Raw genomic sequence first — 17,949 nt, forward strand, 5'->3', positions numbered from 1 at the left:
GGAGGCGGAGGACACAATGTTTACCCAGGTTCGGGCCCTCTCAATGGAGGTAATACCCTACTTCCTACTTGATTTATCTTGATGATATGAGTATTACAAGAGTTGATCTACCACGAGATCGTAGAGGCTAAACCCTAGAAGCTAGCCTATGATTATGATTGTTCTTGTCCTAGGGACTAAACCCTCTGGTTTATATAGACACCGGAGGGGGCTAGGGTTACACAGAGTCGGTTACAGAGAAAGGAATCTTCATATCCGAATCACCAAGCTTGCCTTCCACGCAAAGGAGAGTCCCATCCGGACATGGGACGAAGTCTTCTATCTTGTATCTTCATAGCCCAACAGTCTGGCATACGCATATAGTCCGGCTGTCCGAGGACCCCTTAATCCAGGACTCCCTCAGTTGCCGCCAGCAAACTCGAAGGGCTCCTCAAGGAGAAGCTGGGAAGAATGCGAGATTGCATCAGGGTTGGTTGTCCAATCGGAGAGGCAGAAGATGAACATGTCACTCTCGTCCAGGGTCTCGGGTGCCAGGAGATCGATGAGGCGAGAGCAGCTGAACGACCGAGGAGATGTCTCAAGCATGATCTGGAATGCCGATAATCTCGATGTCCACAGCGAAGCGGAGGGAGATGGGGTCCGCACCGGCGAGGCGGTTCCAGGGGTGCAATATGAGCCTGAACCGGGGAGCACGGAAGGGGGCGGCAGCCACAAGAGCCCGAGTGGCCGCATCACGGAACCACAGGAGAAACTCATCGTCTCGGTGCCGGTGGACAGAGAAGTCAGCGGTCGAGAACGAGAAATGCGAGCACATCTCGAGACCGATGTCCGCGGCAGAGATGCCAGAGCTGTTCCCAGCCATAATAGCAACGAGGGCGAGGTCGAGGGCACGCTCCGTGACATCGACACGCGCGGAGCGCGGCATGAAGCAGATGACTGCGGCCGGCCGCAGCGCGGGGTGGCCGAACATGGGCAGGGAAGCGGCAGAGCCGGCAGGAGCCGAGGAAGGAGAGGGCGCCGGGCTGGAAGTCGCAGCGACGAGGGACGCGGTCAAGGACAGGCACGGCCCCAACCCGAAGGACGCAGGTGGGCACGGGCCTGCAACACTCGAGGTAGAGGAACCACCGGAGCGCGGCGAGGACGCGCAGGGGCGCTTCGCCGCCGGTGCACCGCTAGGAGAGGAAGGATGCGACAGAGGGCTGGTGTAGAACCGCGTAATATGGCTGAAGAAGCGGCAATGCCAGCGGCGCACATCTCGCTTGCACTCCGACCTGGGGTGCTGGCCAAAGCAGCGCGGGCACTCGCCACGGTTGGCGGCCGGGGCGGGATGATGGGCGACCTCGCGAGCGCGGCGACCGTCGGGCCGGGGGCGGGAGGGACTCAGGGCGCGGGCGCCGTCGGCCAGAGGCCACCTCCCACCCGCCGTCAGTGTCGTCAGAGGTCTCGTGCATGACCCGGTGCACCTCAGGGGTCGAGGCGCACGGCGGGCGGCGAGAAACGCGACACGGGCGGGGAGGGAGAGGGCCTGGGGAGGGGAGGCGAGCAGAGCCTGGTGGGAACGAGGGGCGGAGTCAGAGCCAGCCGAGGAGGGGCTCGAGTCGAGTCATCGGCGCTCGCGAGATCTGCTGGAGGCAGGGGAAGAGGGGAAGGCCATGGGGTGGGCGCCGGTGCCGGAGTGGCGGTCCGACGCGGTGGGGGTGGCCGACAGGGCCAGAGTGGCCGTCGCCGGAGGGAGCGCGGAGGGGGCTAGGAGAGGGCTCCTAGGAGAGGGGGCTTGGGCTCGTTTTTTTCACGTGCTCTGTATTAGAAAAAGAGGTTCGAGGTTTTTTTAGACAGTGAAAATACTTTAGTTTTAGAAATACTTAGTTTTAGTACCTCAGTATTTTTTTAGGGTTAACCTCAGTTTTTATTGGTGGCTAAACATGTTACAGTAATTAAAACTACAGTAACAAAAAAACTGTGATATTATAAAAATACTTTGCTATCAAACAGAGCCTAAAGCAGTAAAGCTCCTTTTCGCTTTCCCCTTTCTTTTCCCCTGCTTTCTAACCCGAGGTTCACCAGAAGCGGCAGCGCCACCAAAAATTCTCGCCATGAGGTTGGGATCCATGCCGGTGCTCTCCCTCTTCGTCAACGCGCTCCTCCTCTTCGTCGTCCTCCAGTTCGACGCGAATGCGTTCGCCACCCCCACAGGTCAATCCATCCAGCATTTATTGCTCATTTCTTCAAAATGCAGGATTCGATCTTGCTTTCTCCGCTCCGCTTTACTTACTTCATTTTTCTTTGCGGGGGCTTTACTCACTTCATAGCGGCATTGATTGCAGATAACATCGTGAGGCAGCTATCGTCGGTGGTGAAGTGGCCACGCGGTTCTCCCCCCCACTCGCCCGAGCAGTCCTCACACCCCCAGTATGGTGAGTGGGCGCTAGCTAGTTGCTGATCCTGCCCCCGTTTCGAGGGTTTGCTTAGTTTGTTTGTTGAAGATTAGCGAGCCTTGCGAATTCGGGAGAGCGGGAGAGAGATGCGATTCTATTTGGCTTCGAAGTTTGTTGTGCTTCTGATCTTGGTGTAAGATGCGCAGCTGCAATTTAGTGACCGATTTCCATCTAACCTTCTAATTACTAATAGTACACTGAATGGAAGTACGAAATAACTGTGGTAGAAGAAGTGGGGGGAGGCTCGACGGAAGCTAATTATTTCTCTAGATCTCATCTCTTTTTTCTATATTATACAGGCCTTTGCATAAATATTGTCAGGTTGTCCTTGTAAAGTTCATAGCTCTTTAGCAAATAGCATGTTTTAGTCTTGTCATTTTACTCCCATCTCTGGCATGGCTCGGTTTTTTTCAACAAACCAGTACGGCGACCTAATATTTCCTCTTTGATTGTAGGGTCACTCAGTTTGAAAGCTGTGCAAAATGAATTTGTTTGTATCTTTGTGATGTACGTAGTAAACCTCTTTTCATTCTTGGCACACATATATTGAATTTTCTCATCAATAAATGAAAGATAGGAATAAAACAGGAGCAGCTGTACTAACCATAATATTCTCATATGGGTCAAACATTTTGAACATTTTCTAATATTTGTTTGTCTCGATGACATGTGAACCTCTTAAGCCCAGATTTATGCTGATGTTTAGTCCTCATTCTAGGCCTGACCTGAATTATCTGGCAAGAGTTAAACTGATTCAGGTTTAACTCGTTTGCAGTCACAGCTGGTGAATGTGGGTTATAGTGGCTGATGATATTTTTTGTTTTTGCTTGAGCTTAATCTCATAGTTATGGTATTTATCTGATTTGCAGATGGGAATGTAGCAGTGCAATTTGAGAGTGGCTACTTTGTTGAGACGCTTGTTGAAGGAGACAAGCTCGGTGTCACGCCCCACACCATTAGGGTGTCCCCAGTTGAGGGTGGAGAGCTTCTTGCAGTAGACTCAGCACATAGCAACATTGTGCGAATAACCCCACCATTATCTGAATGTATGTTTTTCTCTTGCTGCCCACAGTTCAATGCTTATATAGTTCTCTTTAAGTACTTCTGTGCACATTTTGTGGGGCTTCTGTATGGTATGAAATCAGTTGGTCTTTCTGAAGAATGGCCATGATTATCCTCATTGTGGACCATGGCATCTTTTTAAAGAAAAACACAAACTACCAGATGCAACTTTTGGACCAATTTCTTGAACATATCAGTGGATTATCCAAAGTAACCAAGAAGTATGCAAATTGTGATGATGTCAAGGATCTGTGGAAACGTATCTAACCGTGCAGGGCCACATTTTATTTATATTGCTTACAAACTTTAGTTACAAGGAAATATGTTTAAACTCCTGACCTTTATAGATTTGTCCGGTAGCTAACAAACGTGAGATCCTATAACTAGCACAATTTTTTTTCTAATATTTCCTCTTAAGTGGCGATGCTTGACTTACTGTCACCAAAGAGTACCTTGTTGCAACTGGATTTAGGGCATCCTTGAAGAAATTGGTCTCGTCTGTTCAAGTAGTATGAAACGCACTTTGATGTGCAAATTAACTAAGAGCATGCACATGTGCCTAAATGAATATAATTTATATGTTGTAAGCATAGTCCCAATAGTTTGGCTAATGGGAATGATATTACAATCTCTGCAGATAGCAGGGGAAGGCTAGTTGCTGGTTCTTTCCAGGGGCATGCAGGTCATATCGATGGTAAACCTATTGATGCAAGATTCAAACGCCCCACTGGTGTTGCTGTGGATGATACAGGAAATGTTTACATTGCTGATACAGCAAATTTGGCAATTCGAAAGATTGGCGAGTCAGGTAAGCTAATAGTTTAATAGTACAAGGTCATCCATTTGTTTTGCTTTAACAGTTGGTGGTTGAAATTTCTGTGTAGGGGTGACCACTATTGCTGGAGGAAAATCCAATATCCCAGGGTATAGGGATGGTCCCAGTGAAGATGCAAAGTTCTCTACTGATTTTGATGTTGTATATGTGAAGAAAATGTGCTCTCTGTTGGTCATTGACCGTGGGAATGCTGCCCTTCGGAAAATCGTCCTTCCGCAAGAGAACTGTACTTACCAGGATGCCGCATTCCTATCTTCAGGTTCATTATCTTGTTTACTCGTTTCTGTTTGTTATTCTAGTGTACACAGATGTTTTTCCTAGGAGAAGTTTTAATCCCATTTATTATTGAGATTCTTCAAACCCTTTGTTGGAAAGATGGTTTCCTGGACTAGGACTGGACATGTGAAAATAACTGAAACATTTTTAATAGGAAAGGGATGCACCTTGTTTTAAGGACATGATTTGATCATGCGAGTCTTTTGTTATGTTGAGTGTTGCATTGATACTGTTTGGAAGGCCTGGGATAGAATTTGGTTTGATCTTGTAGTCCCAAAGTATCAATACAGGAGAACAACAGAGATTGACACTGGAATGGAGAATTGAGTTAGGGGGATTAGAAGAACAGAGAGGGTACTGTGTACATAGTGAGCTTGGGGAGGAGAAAGCCAAGGCCATTCTGTGCTGCTTGCTGCCTTCCTGTGCTGCTACTTCCCCCTTTTGCGATCATCGGTACTGTCTTGCAGCTGGATCTCCCACATGGAAAGGGCAAGTGCTTGCGAGTCAACATGGCTTTGCACGAGGGGGGAGGGGTGTGGTAGGGTGGGAAGTCGTCCGGCAAGGGCCGGTTCTCTTGGATGTCAGGCCACCTTTAAGGGGGAGTTCTGCGATGGCCGGATTCAGGGGCTGGGTGTCTTTGTTGGGCCTGACATACCACCTACCGCAGCACTTGGGTGGAGGAGTGGCGCCATGGGGTGGGACCAAGAGCTATGCTAACGGCGACTACTACGGGGGACAGTGGCGTTGTAACCTGCAGGATTGCTGCGACCGCTATGTCTGTGATGTCGGAACCGGTACGTCAAGGAGTAGCAAGGCGGGCTAATCTCAAGGCATGGCACCGCCTTTGCGAGCTTGCCGGAGGCGCGCATGGAGCCACCGCCCAACATCGTCCTCAAGGGCTTGATGGTGCTCTAGGCATGCGAATGGATTCAATAACAACAATGTGTGTACTCTGGATGAAAACCCACAATCTGACGAAAAAGGGTTACCCCCCGCTTATATTATAAAGCAACGACCACAACACAAAGTAACAGTAGCAAGGATCCGGAGACCGGTCCGAATACACACACACACACACACACAAGTACGAGATACATAAGTCTTGCTGGGGGCGCAGCACACCAATCCCCAAAATCGAGCATCAAGCATCATAAGCTAATTCGGCTCCGGAGGAGGAGGGGGGGGGGAGTGGTGGTGCAAGTCTGGAAGCTGTGGAGCGGAGCTCGACGATCATCCTGTCGATGGAGACACGGTCTTGACGCTTGCTAAGCGGCCTCCAGAGCTGTAGAAAGCCACATATTTTGTATATGGTGTCAGCCACTCGCAGAGGAATGATTCCATAATGTCCACATCAGCATCCCAACCAACACCTAGAGGGAGGGATGCCTTGTACCGGGAAATGCGAGAACCTCCGCAAACATGTCCGGGAGGTTAGCATGGCACCAACTGTCACCCACCACCTTGCGAAGGCAGCTCCATAAAAAACTCGTAGAGGGGCATGCAAAGAAAATGTGGTTCGAGTTGGATGGTGGTACCGGCTCCGATCGAAATAGAAGAACCGAGGCGAAGGGCTGGCATGAGTTGGATGATCGTCTGCCAGAACTGGGAGCCACCCAATCTTTGCGTAAACTCCAAGCCCTGACCTTGCAAATATTTAGCGCGGATAATATCCAGCCAAGCCCACCCTCCCCTGAGGTGATCCGCCATAGCTATTTGGATAAAAGGGCTATGTTCATTCGTTTGGACGAGATAATGCCAAGGCCCCTTAGTCCTTGGGTTTGCAAATCTCCGACCATTTCACCATATGGTACTTCTGCTTATCACCCTTCCCCCCGCCCAAAAGAACCAGGACTGGTACTTGGTGATATCGTGATGGAGGGATTCATTTAGACTGTAGAATCCCATGAGATACATGGGTAAGCTGGTCATTGAGTTAATGGGGATAACCCGAGCCGCCTTGGAGAGCCACCTCCCTTGCCATGGCTCGACTAGATACTGGACCTTGGACACAGTCGGCCGAAGGTCCTTTTCCAGTATGCGGGTGCCACTAATGGGCATGCCCAAGTAAGACGTCGGAAATGATCCCAGTCGGCAATTAAGCCGGTTTGCGATCCGACGCTTCTCCTCATCGGAGTATCCCAACACCATCACCTCTCTCTTGGTGAAGTTAATCTTAAGGCCGGACATCTCCTGGAAGCATAGTAGAAGGAACTTGAGGTGTCAGATGTCCTCGTCGGGCCCCTCAACCATCAAAATCGTGTCATGCATATTGGAGGTGGGTAATCCCACCGCCATCAAGGAGATGCGAGCAAATGCCCCTGATATGTCCAGCCCGCTTGGCCAAGTCTAATATGGCTGTGAGGGCATCGACTACAAGGTTAAATAAGAAGGGGGAGAGAGGGTCCCCTTGACGCACGCCCTGCGCTGTTTGGAAGTAAGGGCCTACTTCTCCGTTGATGTTAACTGCCGACCGGCTGCTCATCACCAATTGCATCACCCTAGCAATCCATTGAGGATCAAAACCCTTCCTAATTAACACACCCCCCCCCCCCCCCCGAAGGAAGGACCAATCCACAGTATCATATGCTTTGTGAAAGTCGATCTTGAAGACCGCTTTGAGATGCTTCTTCTTGACTTCATGAATAACCTCATGGAGAACCAGGATCCCATCCAGGGTATACCGACCCTTAATGAAAGTGGTCTGGTTCGGATGGGTAATCTGGGGGCGAGAAAGGCCGCCCTATTGGCGTACCATTTGGCGAGAATCCAAAATATCACATTGATAACCGCGATAGGCCGGAACTGTCGGATATCCGAAGCCCCCGGTACCTTTGGGATCAGCGAGATGATTTCGTAGTTTAACCGGGAGAGATCGAGTACACCTTGAGCGAATTCCCGAAACAACGCGAGGATTTCACTTTTGATGAATAGCCAGAACAGCTGGAAGAACCGGACAGGTAGACCGTCCGGACTCGGGGCTGATGAGGGATTCATCCCTTTTATTATGTTCGCCACTTCCTCCTCCTCAAACTTGGCCAGAAGCATGCTATTCTGCCCCCGCGAGATCCGCTGGGCCCCTTTCCAGACCGAGTTCGCTGACACCGTACCGACGCGTTCTTGCGTGGCAAACAACGATTTATAGAAGCCGTCGACATGAGCCCGCACCTCGTCCGGGTCCTAGATCAACCGATCCCCTTCCAATAGAAGGGGAATGGTGCATCGACGCTGACGGTCGTTAGGAATGGCCTGGAAATAAGCTGTGTTGGCGTCACCGAAGAGGACCCAATTGAAGGTCCCCCGTTGGCGCCAATATTCCTCTTTCTTCCGGTAGATCTGGAGCAAGTCATCTTCTAGGCTATAGCGTAGCACCCATTCGTCAGAAGAGAGGCCCGCGGCATCGGCCTTCAAGTCCAAGACTTGAATCTCTGCAAGCAGGGCTCCCTTCCTAATCTTGAGATCACAACCTACATTAGCACCCCAACCCCTCATGAATTGTCTAGATCGTTTCGCCAAGAAGTGCCACTCATCAACCGCCGACATTTGTCGGTGTGGCTCCACCCGCGCTGCCACCCAGTGGTCCTTAACCGCCTCGATGAAACCAGGTTGCCGCAGCCAGAAGGACTCGAAGCGGAACCGCGGGGGCGGGCAAGGCCTCTCATCACTAGATGATAACAGCAGGGGCACATGATCTGACCCGATCCGGGTGATGGCCTGCATGCAAGCTAGGGGGAACCACAGTTCCCAATCCGGGGACATGAACACCCGTCTAAGACAATCCGGGTTGGGGCCAATTGCCGATTGGTGCAAGTAAACCTTGCCCCAACCCTGTCTAACTCTCGGATATCGAGATCAGTGATCCAATCGTTGAATCGCTGCATGCCCGGAAAGTCGATCCGGGCATTATTTTTATCTGATGGAGCTCCAATGAGGTTGAAGTCACCACCAATTATGATCGGTAATGATGCGGATGAGACTTTTGTGCGGATTTCGTCTAGAAAAGATTGGGACCGACTATGATCAGCCAGCCCATATACTACAATCACTTCCCACTTGAAGTTGATCGCTCTTCCCCACACTTCCATGTTGACAAAAAACTCACCCGGTTCCATGGACCCAACCTCAAAGGTGGCATCCTTCACTCCCAGAAGGATGCCCTCGAAGTGACCGGCCACTCCACTAGATGGCAACCAGTGCCAAGCAAACAGGTGCCTACTGAGACCTTCCAGCTCTGCTAATGAGAACTCCAATCGCAGTGTTTCTTGGACCGCTACAATGTCGATGTTCTCCTCTCGCATGTATTCCACTAGTTGCCTGCGGCGGCCCTCATTCCCAAAGCCCCACAGGTTCCAAAAGAGAGCACACATCTAGTCGACTAGGGGGTCCTCCCTGGACCCACCAGTGGAGGTGGCGCTAAACTATTCAAAACCCACAATCTTCCCTTTCAAGCTGGATCAGGCAATGTCGGTATGAGGGCGTTGTGTCCTTGACTCCTTGTTGAAGGTGTTGGCTTGAAGCTTGTCTTCGGGAAAGAAAATCCCATGTTCGACCTTTGGTAGGCCTGGTCAACTTTGGCGCATGTACGGCAATACTTTCTTCAAGGCTTTGTCTAGGAGTAGCATAGTTCCATTTAATTTTGTCACATACATAGGTTTTGTGGTAGGTTTGTGGAGATCCTGTAGCAAGTCAGATCCATTTTGGTTGAGCTCGTCTTTTTTTTTAAAAGCCGTTTCGTTTGGCATCGATGCAAGGCTTCGGACCTTCGGTTGGCATCCTCAAATAATAAATAATATATGACTGTGTATCAATCAACACAGAGGCTAGGGGTGCTACCATCCTTTTCAAAGAAAAAAAACTTATCCCAATCAGCTTGTGCTTTTGGGTGAGCTGGCCGGTGCGTGCAATTCTACATGGTATTAGAGCCAAGAGGTCCCGAGTTCAAGTCCCGGCTGGCGCAATTTAAATAAAAAGATTGCAGCCCACTTTTAGTCTGTGTAGGCCCGAGGAAGCCACATGTGAGGGGGAGTGTTGAAGTATTGCACACTTCTCCCCGTCAGCTGCAGGTCCTTGCTGTCCAATGTGAACCAACCACCAGTCGCTAGCATTTGGTGCACATCCTTGGCAATGAGGTCGAAAACCAGATTATTATGCCTACCCAGTGTACTTCCCAAAAATAGCTTAGCCCGAGCCCTGAAGTGCTCCAGGTCTGAACTGAATTAGGACTGCCTCCAGTCAGTTGAATTCATTCTAGCAAGAGCATGTACGATATCAAACTTTCTGTGTGCTTGCTGCTCGGGGTAGGAAATTCGTTCAATCTTAGACAACTTTCATGCTGCCACTGCACATACTGTGCTAACACCATGCCTTGGCATCAAAATTCCAAGGATGACCTAACAGTCTAGCACGTGTTTGACTGATCAGCAGCAAGACCCGACCCCAAATAGGCACCCTTTAGGGAGCAGTGTTCTTGGAGGCTCTGGCTGTACATGTCTTCAAAGGGCCTTATGCTGAAAAGTGATGCACAATGATGGCACCCCATCTCAGCAATAGTCTGTAAATATTTTTCAGCGCAATATATAGTCATATCAATTTCAAACTTATAACAGTAGCATAACAGCAATTTATTAACTGATGGGTCATATGGTCGATGGAATCGTTGACCTTTTATCCTACCTTAACTATGATAAATTGATAATAAGAATGGTCGGATTTATGGTTAGTTTCATGCTGATTGTCCCTGATAAAGCTGCCGATGCTGATCATTATTTCAGGTCATGTGGTACTTAATGCAACTGCGTCAATAGATTTGATCATTGATATCACTTTTTTTTTCACAGATATCGTACTGGTTATTGGTGCCGTTGTGGCTGGATATCTCTTTTCTGTGGTACAGCATGGATTTGGTTCATCAACTTCTGAAAAGGTATCCTATCTAGTATATTGGGTTTCAGTTGTCCATGAAGTAGAATTTTTCACAGGGAATATGTAGTTTGGTTTTCTTGGATTTTTCTTTGATGTACTTCTTTTAATTGTTAAATAGCAGAGCAGACTGAAACAGCAAATCTCTTAATTCTTTTTCTCAAATGAAACCGCTGCTTACTAAAGTAAAATTCGATGACAATTCAGATAGAAGCATCTGAAGATGGTAAACAAGAGAGCAGCACTGCAGGAAAGCCACCTTTGGTTGTGGAGAGCCTTAAAGAGGAACCAAGTGCGGGATGGCCGTCTTTTGGGACACTTGTTGCTGATCTACTGAAGCTTGCTGTTGAAGGTGTGGGGAATCTTGTCCTCAACATTGCCCCGCTACGCATGCAACGTGTGAAGAAAAAAACAGGCCTCACTCCTCTCAAAGATAGGCTTGTGATGCCCGAGGACAGGGAGGAGAACCCAGTAGCCCAGAAGCTCAGTAGCACCCCAATGATAACCGAGACGCTCCATGCTCCTAGTGCTGCTAACGAGACTGTGGCAAAGGCTCATAAGAGCATCAAATCATCGAAATTCAGGGATTCTACTCTCTCAAGCAAGCACAGGTCCACCAAGAGACAGGAGTACGCTGAGTTCTACGGTTCAACCGAGACACCTCAAGCAAGCGCAAAGGTCCCAAAAGACCGGCTCCGTCACCGTCATCGGGAGAAGAGTGGGGAGGTTACCTATGGGACTGGGCATCCAGAGCCTAAGCCCTTAGAGATGAAAGCGGCAGACTACAGCGATCCGAAGTATGATCACTACAACATGAGAAGCAAATATGGTGCTGACAGCGGCTTCAGGTACTGACTGATGGAAGAGCTCTCGTCATTGTGCCTACAGCCTTCTTATCGTCATGCCTTAGGGTGTCTTTCGACGTCGTCTCTACCCCCAGTGTACTAAAAGCACAAGGATGCTGCTTATGGGTCACTGTCTCGCCCTACTCTCCGTCCGCAAGATGTGGCAGGTAAAGTCAGTCTAGCAATTTAGGTGGGGGTAGACGTACGTCGTAAGTAGGTAGCATGTATCTACTATGCGATTTCGGCAAGCCGGATGTAATTTTCGCAGAAAGCAACTGTTGACCCCAGATTTTGGTATGGTCCAAAACATAATTAAGAAGGCCTTAAATAGAGAAGTGAGTAAGAATGTTCTGTATCATCAGAAGAAGAAACTTTGATATTTGGGCCATAGCCATCCGATGTCATCTCTAAGGCCGAAGTTGTGTTTAAAGTACTGATATTTTGTATGCAGAACACTATTGGACTGATTATGCCCCAAAATGGCCTTATATGAGAAAACTTTCTACACGAATTGTCTTCGTTTCGTCAAAAATATCGATTCTGATATAAAAATCATATCAATCCGAGATTGTATGGCGCCCTATCAAACACGGTGTCTCTGGATAGCGCAAGTAACAGACTCTTTTGCACGAGCGATTCGCCTATGAAGATGGCCTCGAATCAAAGAACATTCAACACGAAAGTGGTTCGTCTCGTCGAAATAGTTAAATTTGCTTTTGGGCTCATCTTCATTCGAGGTCGTTTGTGGCTTGTGAGACCTGAAAACCGAACTGATGTTCCATACTTACCTAAATCCGAGTTCGGTTAATTTTGGAAAGATTTGGGCCTGATTTGGACATGATTTGGAGTCCTTTTCTTGTACGGGAATTTCATCCGCCTCTTATATACCTAAGGGGTGACGGCCGATTGAACAACACACAATCGAACAAACACATCTACTACTTTTTCGTGTTCATCTGTCCCATACCCTTGTATCTTTCTTCTCGTTCTTCGTCGTTCTTCAGCAATGGAGGGCTGCGAATCCACGAGGCTCTAGGGGCGGTCAGGTCGACCTAGGGCAGCCCATAGCTTCCGCGTGCCCAGACGGGGTCCCTCCCGCGCGTGTGGGGTTTTGGGTCTACAAAAGCGCCCGCCGGATTGTTTGCTGTCGGATATCGGTTTTCGGCAAAACCCTTAAGGTTCGAACACTGGGGTGCGCACGAAGATTTCCTCCTACCGAATCTCGCTCTCAGCCTTGCCGCAATCCCTAAGCTAGATCGATGAACTCACAACACAAGAGACACAAGATTTATACAGGTTCGGGCCACCGTTGTGGTGTAATACCCTACTCATGGGTGTGGTGGTGGATTGCCTCTTGGGCTGATGATGAACAGTACAGGGAAGAATAGCCTCGCGAGGAGAGGTGTTCTTGGGCTGGTGTGGTGTGTAGATGAACTTCACTTCGTCCCTTCTATTGTCGTGGCTAGCCCTATTTATAGAGGCCCTGGTCCTCTTCCCAAATATTGAGCGGGAAGGGATCCAACAACGACCATTTTGAAAGGGGACAACTAGTACAAGCTATCCTGACTAAATGTGGTCTTCGCCTCCCAAAGGTGCTGGTGATGACGCCGTCTTGGGCTCCATGGTGACCTCCGTCCTGCCGTCCTGCTGGTCTTGGTCTTGTTGCACCGATATGGAAACCTTTGCCTGATGGCTCGGTACTCCGCCTGCGCTTGCCCCCTTTGCACCAAAGAGGAAACGAGGACACTACGCGGGCTGGCGCCCGCCTGGTCTTGATCGTCATGGCTTGCGTCATGGGAACCTCGCGAGGTACCCCTTGCCTTGATCTCTCCGCCTCCTCGCGAGCCTGCCTGGTGAGGCCACTCCCGAGGAGGCCTTGCGTCATCCCCCCGCGAGGCTTGGCCCCTCGCGAGGGTCTTGAGCGTTGGTTGATGAAGACGGGCCGTGCTGGGCCACTGGTTGGGCCACGCCGCAGGCCGCATGCAGGCAAGTCTGGGGACCCCTGTTCCCAGAACGCCGACAGTAGCCCCCAGGCCCAAGGCGCGCTCAGGCTTGGCTTAGCGGCGAAGCCAAAAGGGCAAGTGCGGAGCGCCGCATGCCCCAACAGCCTGCGGCCTTGGGCAACGCATGGCGACTGATTGGACGTGGTGTCTCCGCTTCCCCACGCTGCCTTGGCAACTGCCCGATTTGACGAGTCTCTGCTGCATGCAAAAAGAGTTATCATTACCTGCGATCGTGGAGGTCGACGGTTGGCCTTCCTGGGACTATAAATGAGGAGGAGCGAGAGCTCCCGTTGCCCATCTCTTCTTGCTCCGCCTGCTTCTTCTCTCTCGCTCCTATTGCTTACAGCGCCCCCATGGCGCCCGTGAAGAGGTTTTCGGCCGCGGAGAAGGGGAAGGCTCGCCAGGAAGGGCCTGGCTCTCCTCCGCCCAAGCGCGGCCGCGGTCATCCTCGCAACCATCCCGCGACCCCTGTCGTGGCTTCCCGTGGTCTCGGCGGTGGCCCTTCACGCGGTGGTGGCCGCCCATGTCGAGGTAGCCCGGTTGGTGGGGGAAGGCGTGCCGTGGCTGCGCAGCCTCCCCGGCCACGCTTCCACTCAGCGGAGGTGCTGCCGGAGTTCGTCGTGTGGTCGGATGACCCGGTCGGCAACTGGCTTCAGCTCCCTCGTTCCTTCGTCGGCGAGCTGCCAGCTGCTGGCCCAGGCGGGCTCTGGCTGCAAGCGGACGGCTGCTGCAGCAGGGCCTCCTGGGTCACAATGGAGATCTCCGTCACCGGTAACGCAACCCTGGCCCGGGGCTGGCAGACGTTTGCCCGTGCGCGTTGTCTGGGCAGGCGGTGCATCCTCCACTTCAAGTATGACGGCGACGCGACCCTCTACGTGAGGGTGTTCGGAGAAGATGGCCGCCGTGTTGGGTGCTGCCCTGAAGACAGCGATGGCGACGAGGTGCTCGGTCTTGGCAACGGTCGCGACGAGGGCGAAGGCGAACCCGCCCCGGTGGCGACCGCGGCTCATCGAGTTTCAGCGGCTCCTCCTCCGGTGACAGCTCCTCCAGCGGTGGCCATGATCAACCACCACACCGCCGTGCCCGCTTTGAGGGCGGCAGCAGGTCGTCACGTCGCCGCGCTTCGGTGAACCGCGAGGTGGAGTCTGACTGAGCTCAGGAGGACGATGTAGATCCCTCCTCGCGAGCTATTGCAAGGCGTATGCAGCTTTTGCTTTGTTTTCCTTCTTTTCCTGCATCGAGAGAGAAGTATGGGGCCCCGTGGGGGCGTGCAACAAACTATTATCCCCTAATTATCGTGCTGCATTTATTGTTCCTGTGTTGTGTTATGGTGTCGTTGTTATGCGTTTGCGCGTAGGAACAACTTAGCTTGGCACGCTTGAAGTAGTTTCCGCCTCATGAGGTGCCTGCTTCAGGCCTCGCCGGGCGCCTTAAAAGCTGCAAAACATTCATTGGGAGAATTATTTCCGAACCTTGGTCGCGAGGGTTGCCGAGCGTGGCCCGGCGCTTCGTGTCGCGATGCCCGAGGGGCACGGGCTGGGAGGGGTGCTCCCGCTGCGAAATCGAACGAGAGAGCCTCGTGAAAATCAGAAGAGGGAGGGCTCACGAGGGCACCCGCACAGCCCCCTTGTGAGACTTGCGAGAGAGAGAGCGAGTCGGACAAAGAGCTGAAAACAGGAAACAGGGGTAGAAGACGACGGACAGAATCGGCAAAGAACACCAGAAGCAACTTTAATCAAGCAGAAAGCAAATGAAAAGCCGCGTCCGGCACCTAGTCTAGTCTTCGACGTCTTCTCACCAGCGCGGAGCTAAGTGCTGCCACTGGGCGTGGGAGGGAGCCCCCGAGGCCCAAGGGCGGCGCTCCGGAGACTCCGGGGCGTGTACAACCCCACTCATTATTACGTGAGAGTGTCACGGGCGGCGAGCTTCACAGGCACCGGGCCTTTCTTCGGGTTGCGAGCTTCACAGGCACCGGGCCTTCTTCACAGGCACTGGGCCTTTCTTCAGGGGTAGAACTTCCGGAGGTGCTGGATGTTCCAGGCGTTCGGGATGGGTACCCCCTCCTGAGTCTCCAGGCGCGCGGCGCCAGGCCTGGAGACATGGACGACCTTGAACGGGCCCTCCCACATGGGTGAAAGCTTATGCAGCCCTTCCCCGGAGAGCACCCGCCTTAGTACGAGGTCACCTACCTCGAGCGTCCTGGGGCGGATGTTGCGACAGTGATACCGCCGCAGCGCCTGCTGGTACCTTGCCGCCCGCAGTGTGGCTTCACGGTGGCGTTCCTTCCCCAGCATGAGGTCCATCCCCCGCGTGGCATCCTGCTGCGCCTCATCAAACGCCAGGACCCACGCGGAGCAACACCTGACCTCATGAGGGAGAACCGCTTCTGCTCCATAGACGAGGAAGAACGGGGTCTCGCCCGTTGGCTTGGTGGCGGTAGTGCGGATGGACCACAACACGGAATGGAGCTCGTCGTACTAGCCCCTGCCGCAGGCCTCCAGCTTCTTCTTGAAGGTCCTAGTCTTGAGGCCCCTCAGGACCTCCGCGTTGGCGCGTTCGGCCTGGCCGTTGCTCCGGGGGTGCGCCACCGAAGCGTAGCATATATGCATTCCAAGGTTAGCATAATATGTCTTGAAGAGGTTGCTAGTGAACTGCGAACCGTTGTCGGTGATGATGCGGTTAGGGACCCCAAACTGGCTCACGAGGCCCTTGATGAACTTGACCGCGGACCCGGCTAGGATGGTGCGAACGGCTTCCACTTCCGCCCACTTGGTGAACTTGTCGATGGAGACATAGAGGTAGCGGTAACCCCCAGTCGCTCGAGGGAACGGGCCCAAGATATCCAGCCCCCAGACCGCAAATGGCCACGAGAGCGGGACGGTCTGCAGGCCCGGAGCTGGATGATGGATCTGCTTGGCGTGGAATTGGCAGGCTTTGCAGGACTTCACTAGCTCGGTCGCGTCGTTGAGTGCCGTAGGCCAGTAGAATCCGCTGCGAAATGCCTTGCCGACGAGGGTCCGTGACGATAAGTGGTGCCCGCAATCTTCACCGTGTATGTCGGCCAACAGCTCCTTCCCCTGTTCCCTGGAGATGCAACGTAAGGAAACGTCATTCGGCTGCTTCCTATATAACTCATCGTCTTGGATGCAGTAGGCCGTGGCCTGCCGGGCCACGCGTTTTGCGTCCTCCTCTTTCTCCGGCAGTGTCCCTTGCGTCAGGTATTCCTTGAATTCAGTGGTCCATCATCCCTCTTGAGGCTCCAGCGCCAAGAGTAGGCGCTCCTAAGGTCGGGCCACAGGCCGGGGCTCCTGTGGCAGGTGGCTGAGGGAGTTCTTCTCGTGGCTGTGCCGTGCTCGAAAGTGATGGTGCCGCCGATGGCTTGAAGAGTAGTTCCTCGAAAACGCCAGGCTCCTGAGGTAGCCATATGGACGCCCTCTTGGCGATGTCATCAGCCTCTTGGTTGGTGCCGCGGGTCATGTGCTGTAACTCCAGCCCCCAGAATTGCTTCTCCATCTTGCGCACTTCCGCAAGATATGCTTCCATGTGCTCGTCCATTGGCTCATATACCTTGTTGGAGAAGTTGACGAGGAGTTGTGAATCGCCCTTGATGACGAGGCGCTTCACTCCCAGTGCTATTGCAGCTTTCAGGCCTGCTATGAGGCCCTCATATTCTGCTATGTTGTTGGAGACCTTCTCGCCCTGCTGGAAACAGAGCTGTACAACATACTAGAGCTTGTCCCGAGTGGGGGATATAAGCACCGCACCAGCCCCCGCGCCCTGCCGCGAGAATGCACCATCGAAGTACATGACCCATCCATCTGGTGCCTCACTTCCTGGGGAGAGAGACTGATCTTCGCCTGCCTTGAGCCCTGGTGCCTCCGTCCATTCTGCCACAAAATCAGCACGCGCGGCTCCCTTGACGACCCTGGTTGTGCTGAACTCCAACTGAAACACCTGCAACTCGATGTTCCATTCGGCGACCCTCCCAGCAGAGTTGGGGCTCCTGAGTACTCTTTCCAATGGGTAAGCCGAGACGAACTTGATGGGGTGACCTTGAAAGTAATGCCGCAACTTACGCGAGGCCACCAAGAGTGCGAGTAAGAGCTTCTAAGGCATGGGGAACCGTGCCCTTGCATCCCGCAACACCGTGCTGACGAAGTACACCAGATGCTCTACTAGGGTGGGTGTGCTGACGTGGCCTGTGTCCTCCGGAGGTTGAGGCGTTTCCTGAGACGATGGCTCCCCCAGCGCCTGGTTGCTTGGTGCGGACTCTTCAGTCCTGGGGGCGTCTTCCTGCTGAGCTTGGTCCCCTACCGCCGCTGTCGTGGTCCTCGCGATGCCTTCCTGGTCTTGTGTCGCCACGGCTGAGGCCGCGACTGGGCGTGATGCGGTAGCCTGGCGTTCCTCCCGAACAGCCACCAGGGCTGCGCTGGCGGAGTAGTGAGTGGCGGCAAGGTAGAGCACCAGGGACTCGAGAGGGCGCGGTGCCACCATCACTCGAGGTCTGGTCAAATATTTCTTGAGGTCTTGAAATGCTTGGTCGGCCTCCTGGCAGATGGTGGGCGTGCAGAGCATCA

The 17,949-nt window shown here is 52.5% G+C and overlaps 1 protein-coding gene across 1 annotated transcript; it reads left to right on the plus strand.

Annotated features, from left to right (window-relative positions):
* The first annotated feature begins 2,003 nt into the window (after window positions 1–2,003).
* On the plus strand, window positions 2,004–11,874 carry LOC123137286 (uncharacterized). The gene is made up of 7 exons (XM_044556982.1): window positions 2,004–2,193; window positions 2,325–2,414; window positions 3,305–3,481; window positions 4,135–4,305; window positions 4,382–4,591; window positions 10,443–10,528; window positions 10,732–11,874. Exons 1-7 carry the CDS (start codon window positions 2,094–2,096, stop codon window positions 11,377–11,379), a joined length of 1,482 nt encoding a protein of 493 aa, XP_044412917.1. The 5' UTR covers window positions 2,004–2,093; the 3' UTR covers window positions 11,380–11,874.
* Window positions 11,875–17,949: the final 6,075 nt, after the last annotated feature.

The sequence above is a fragment of the Triticum aestivum genome, chromosome 6B, assembly GCF_018294505.1.
Source record: "Triticum aestivum cultivar Chinese Spring chromosome 6B, IWGSC CS RefSeq v2.1, whole genome shotgun sequence".
NCBI lineage: Eukaryota > Viridiplantae > Streptophyta > Magnoliopsida > Poales > Poaceae > Triticum > Triticum aestivum.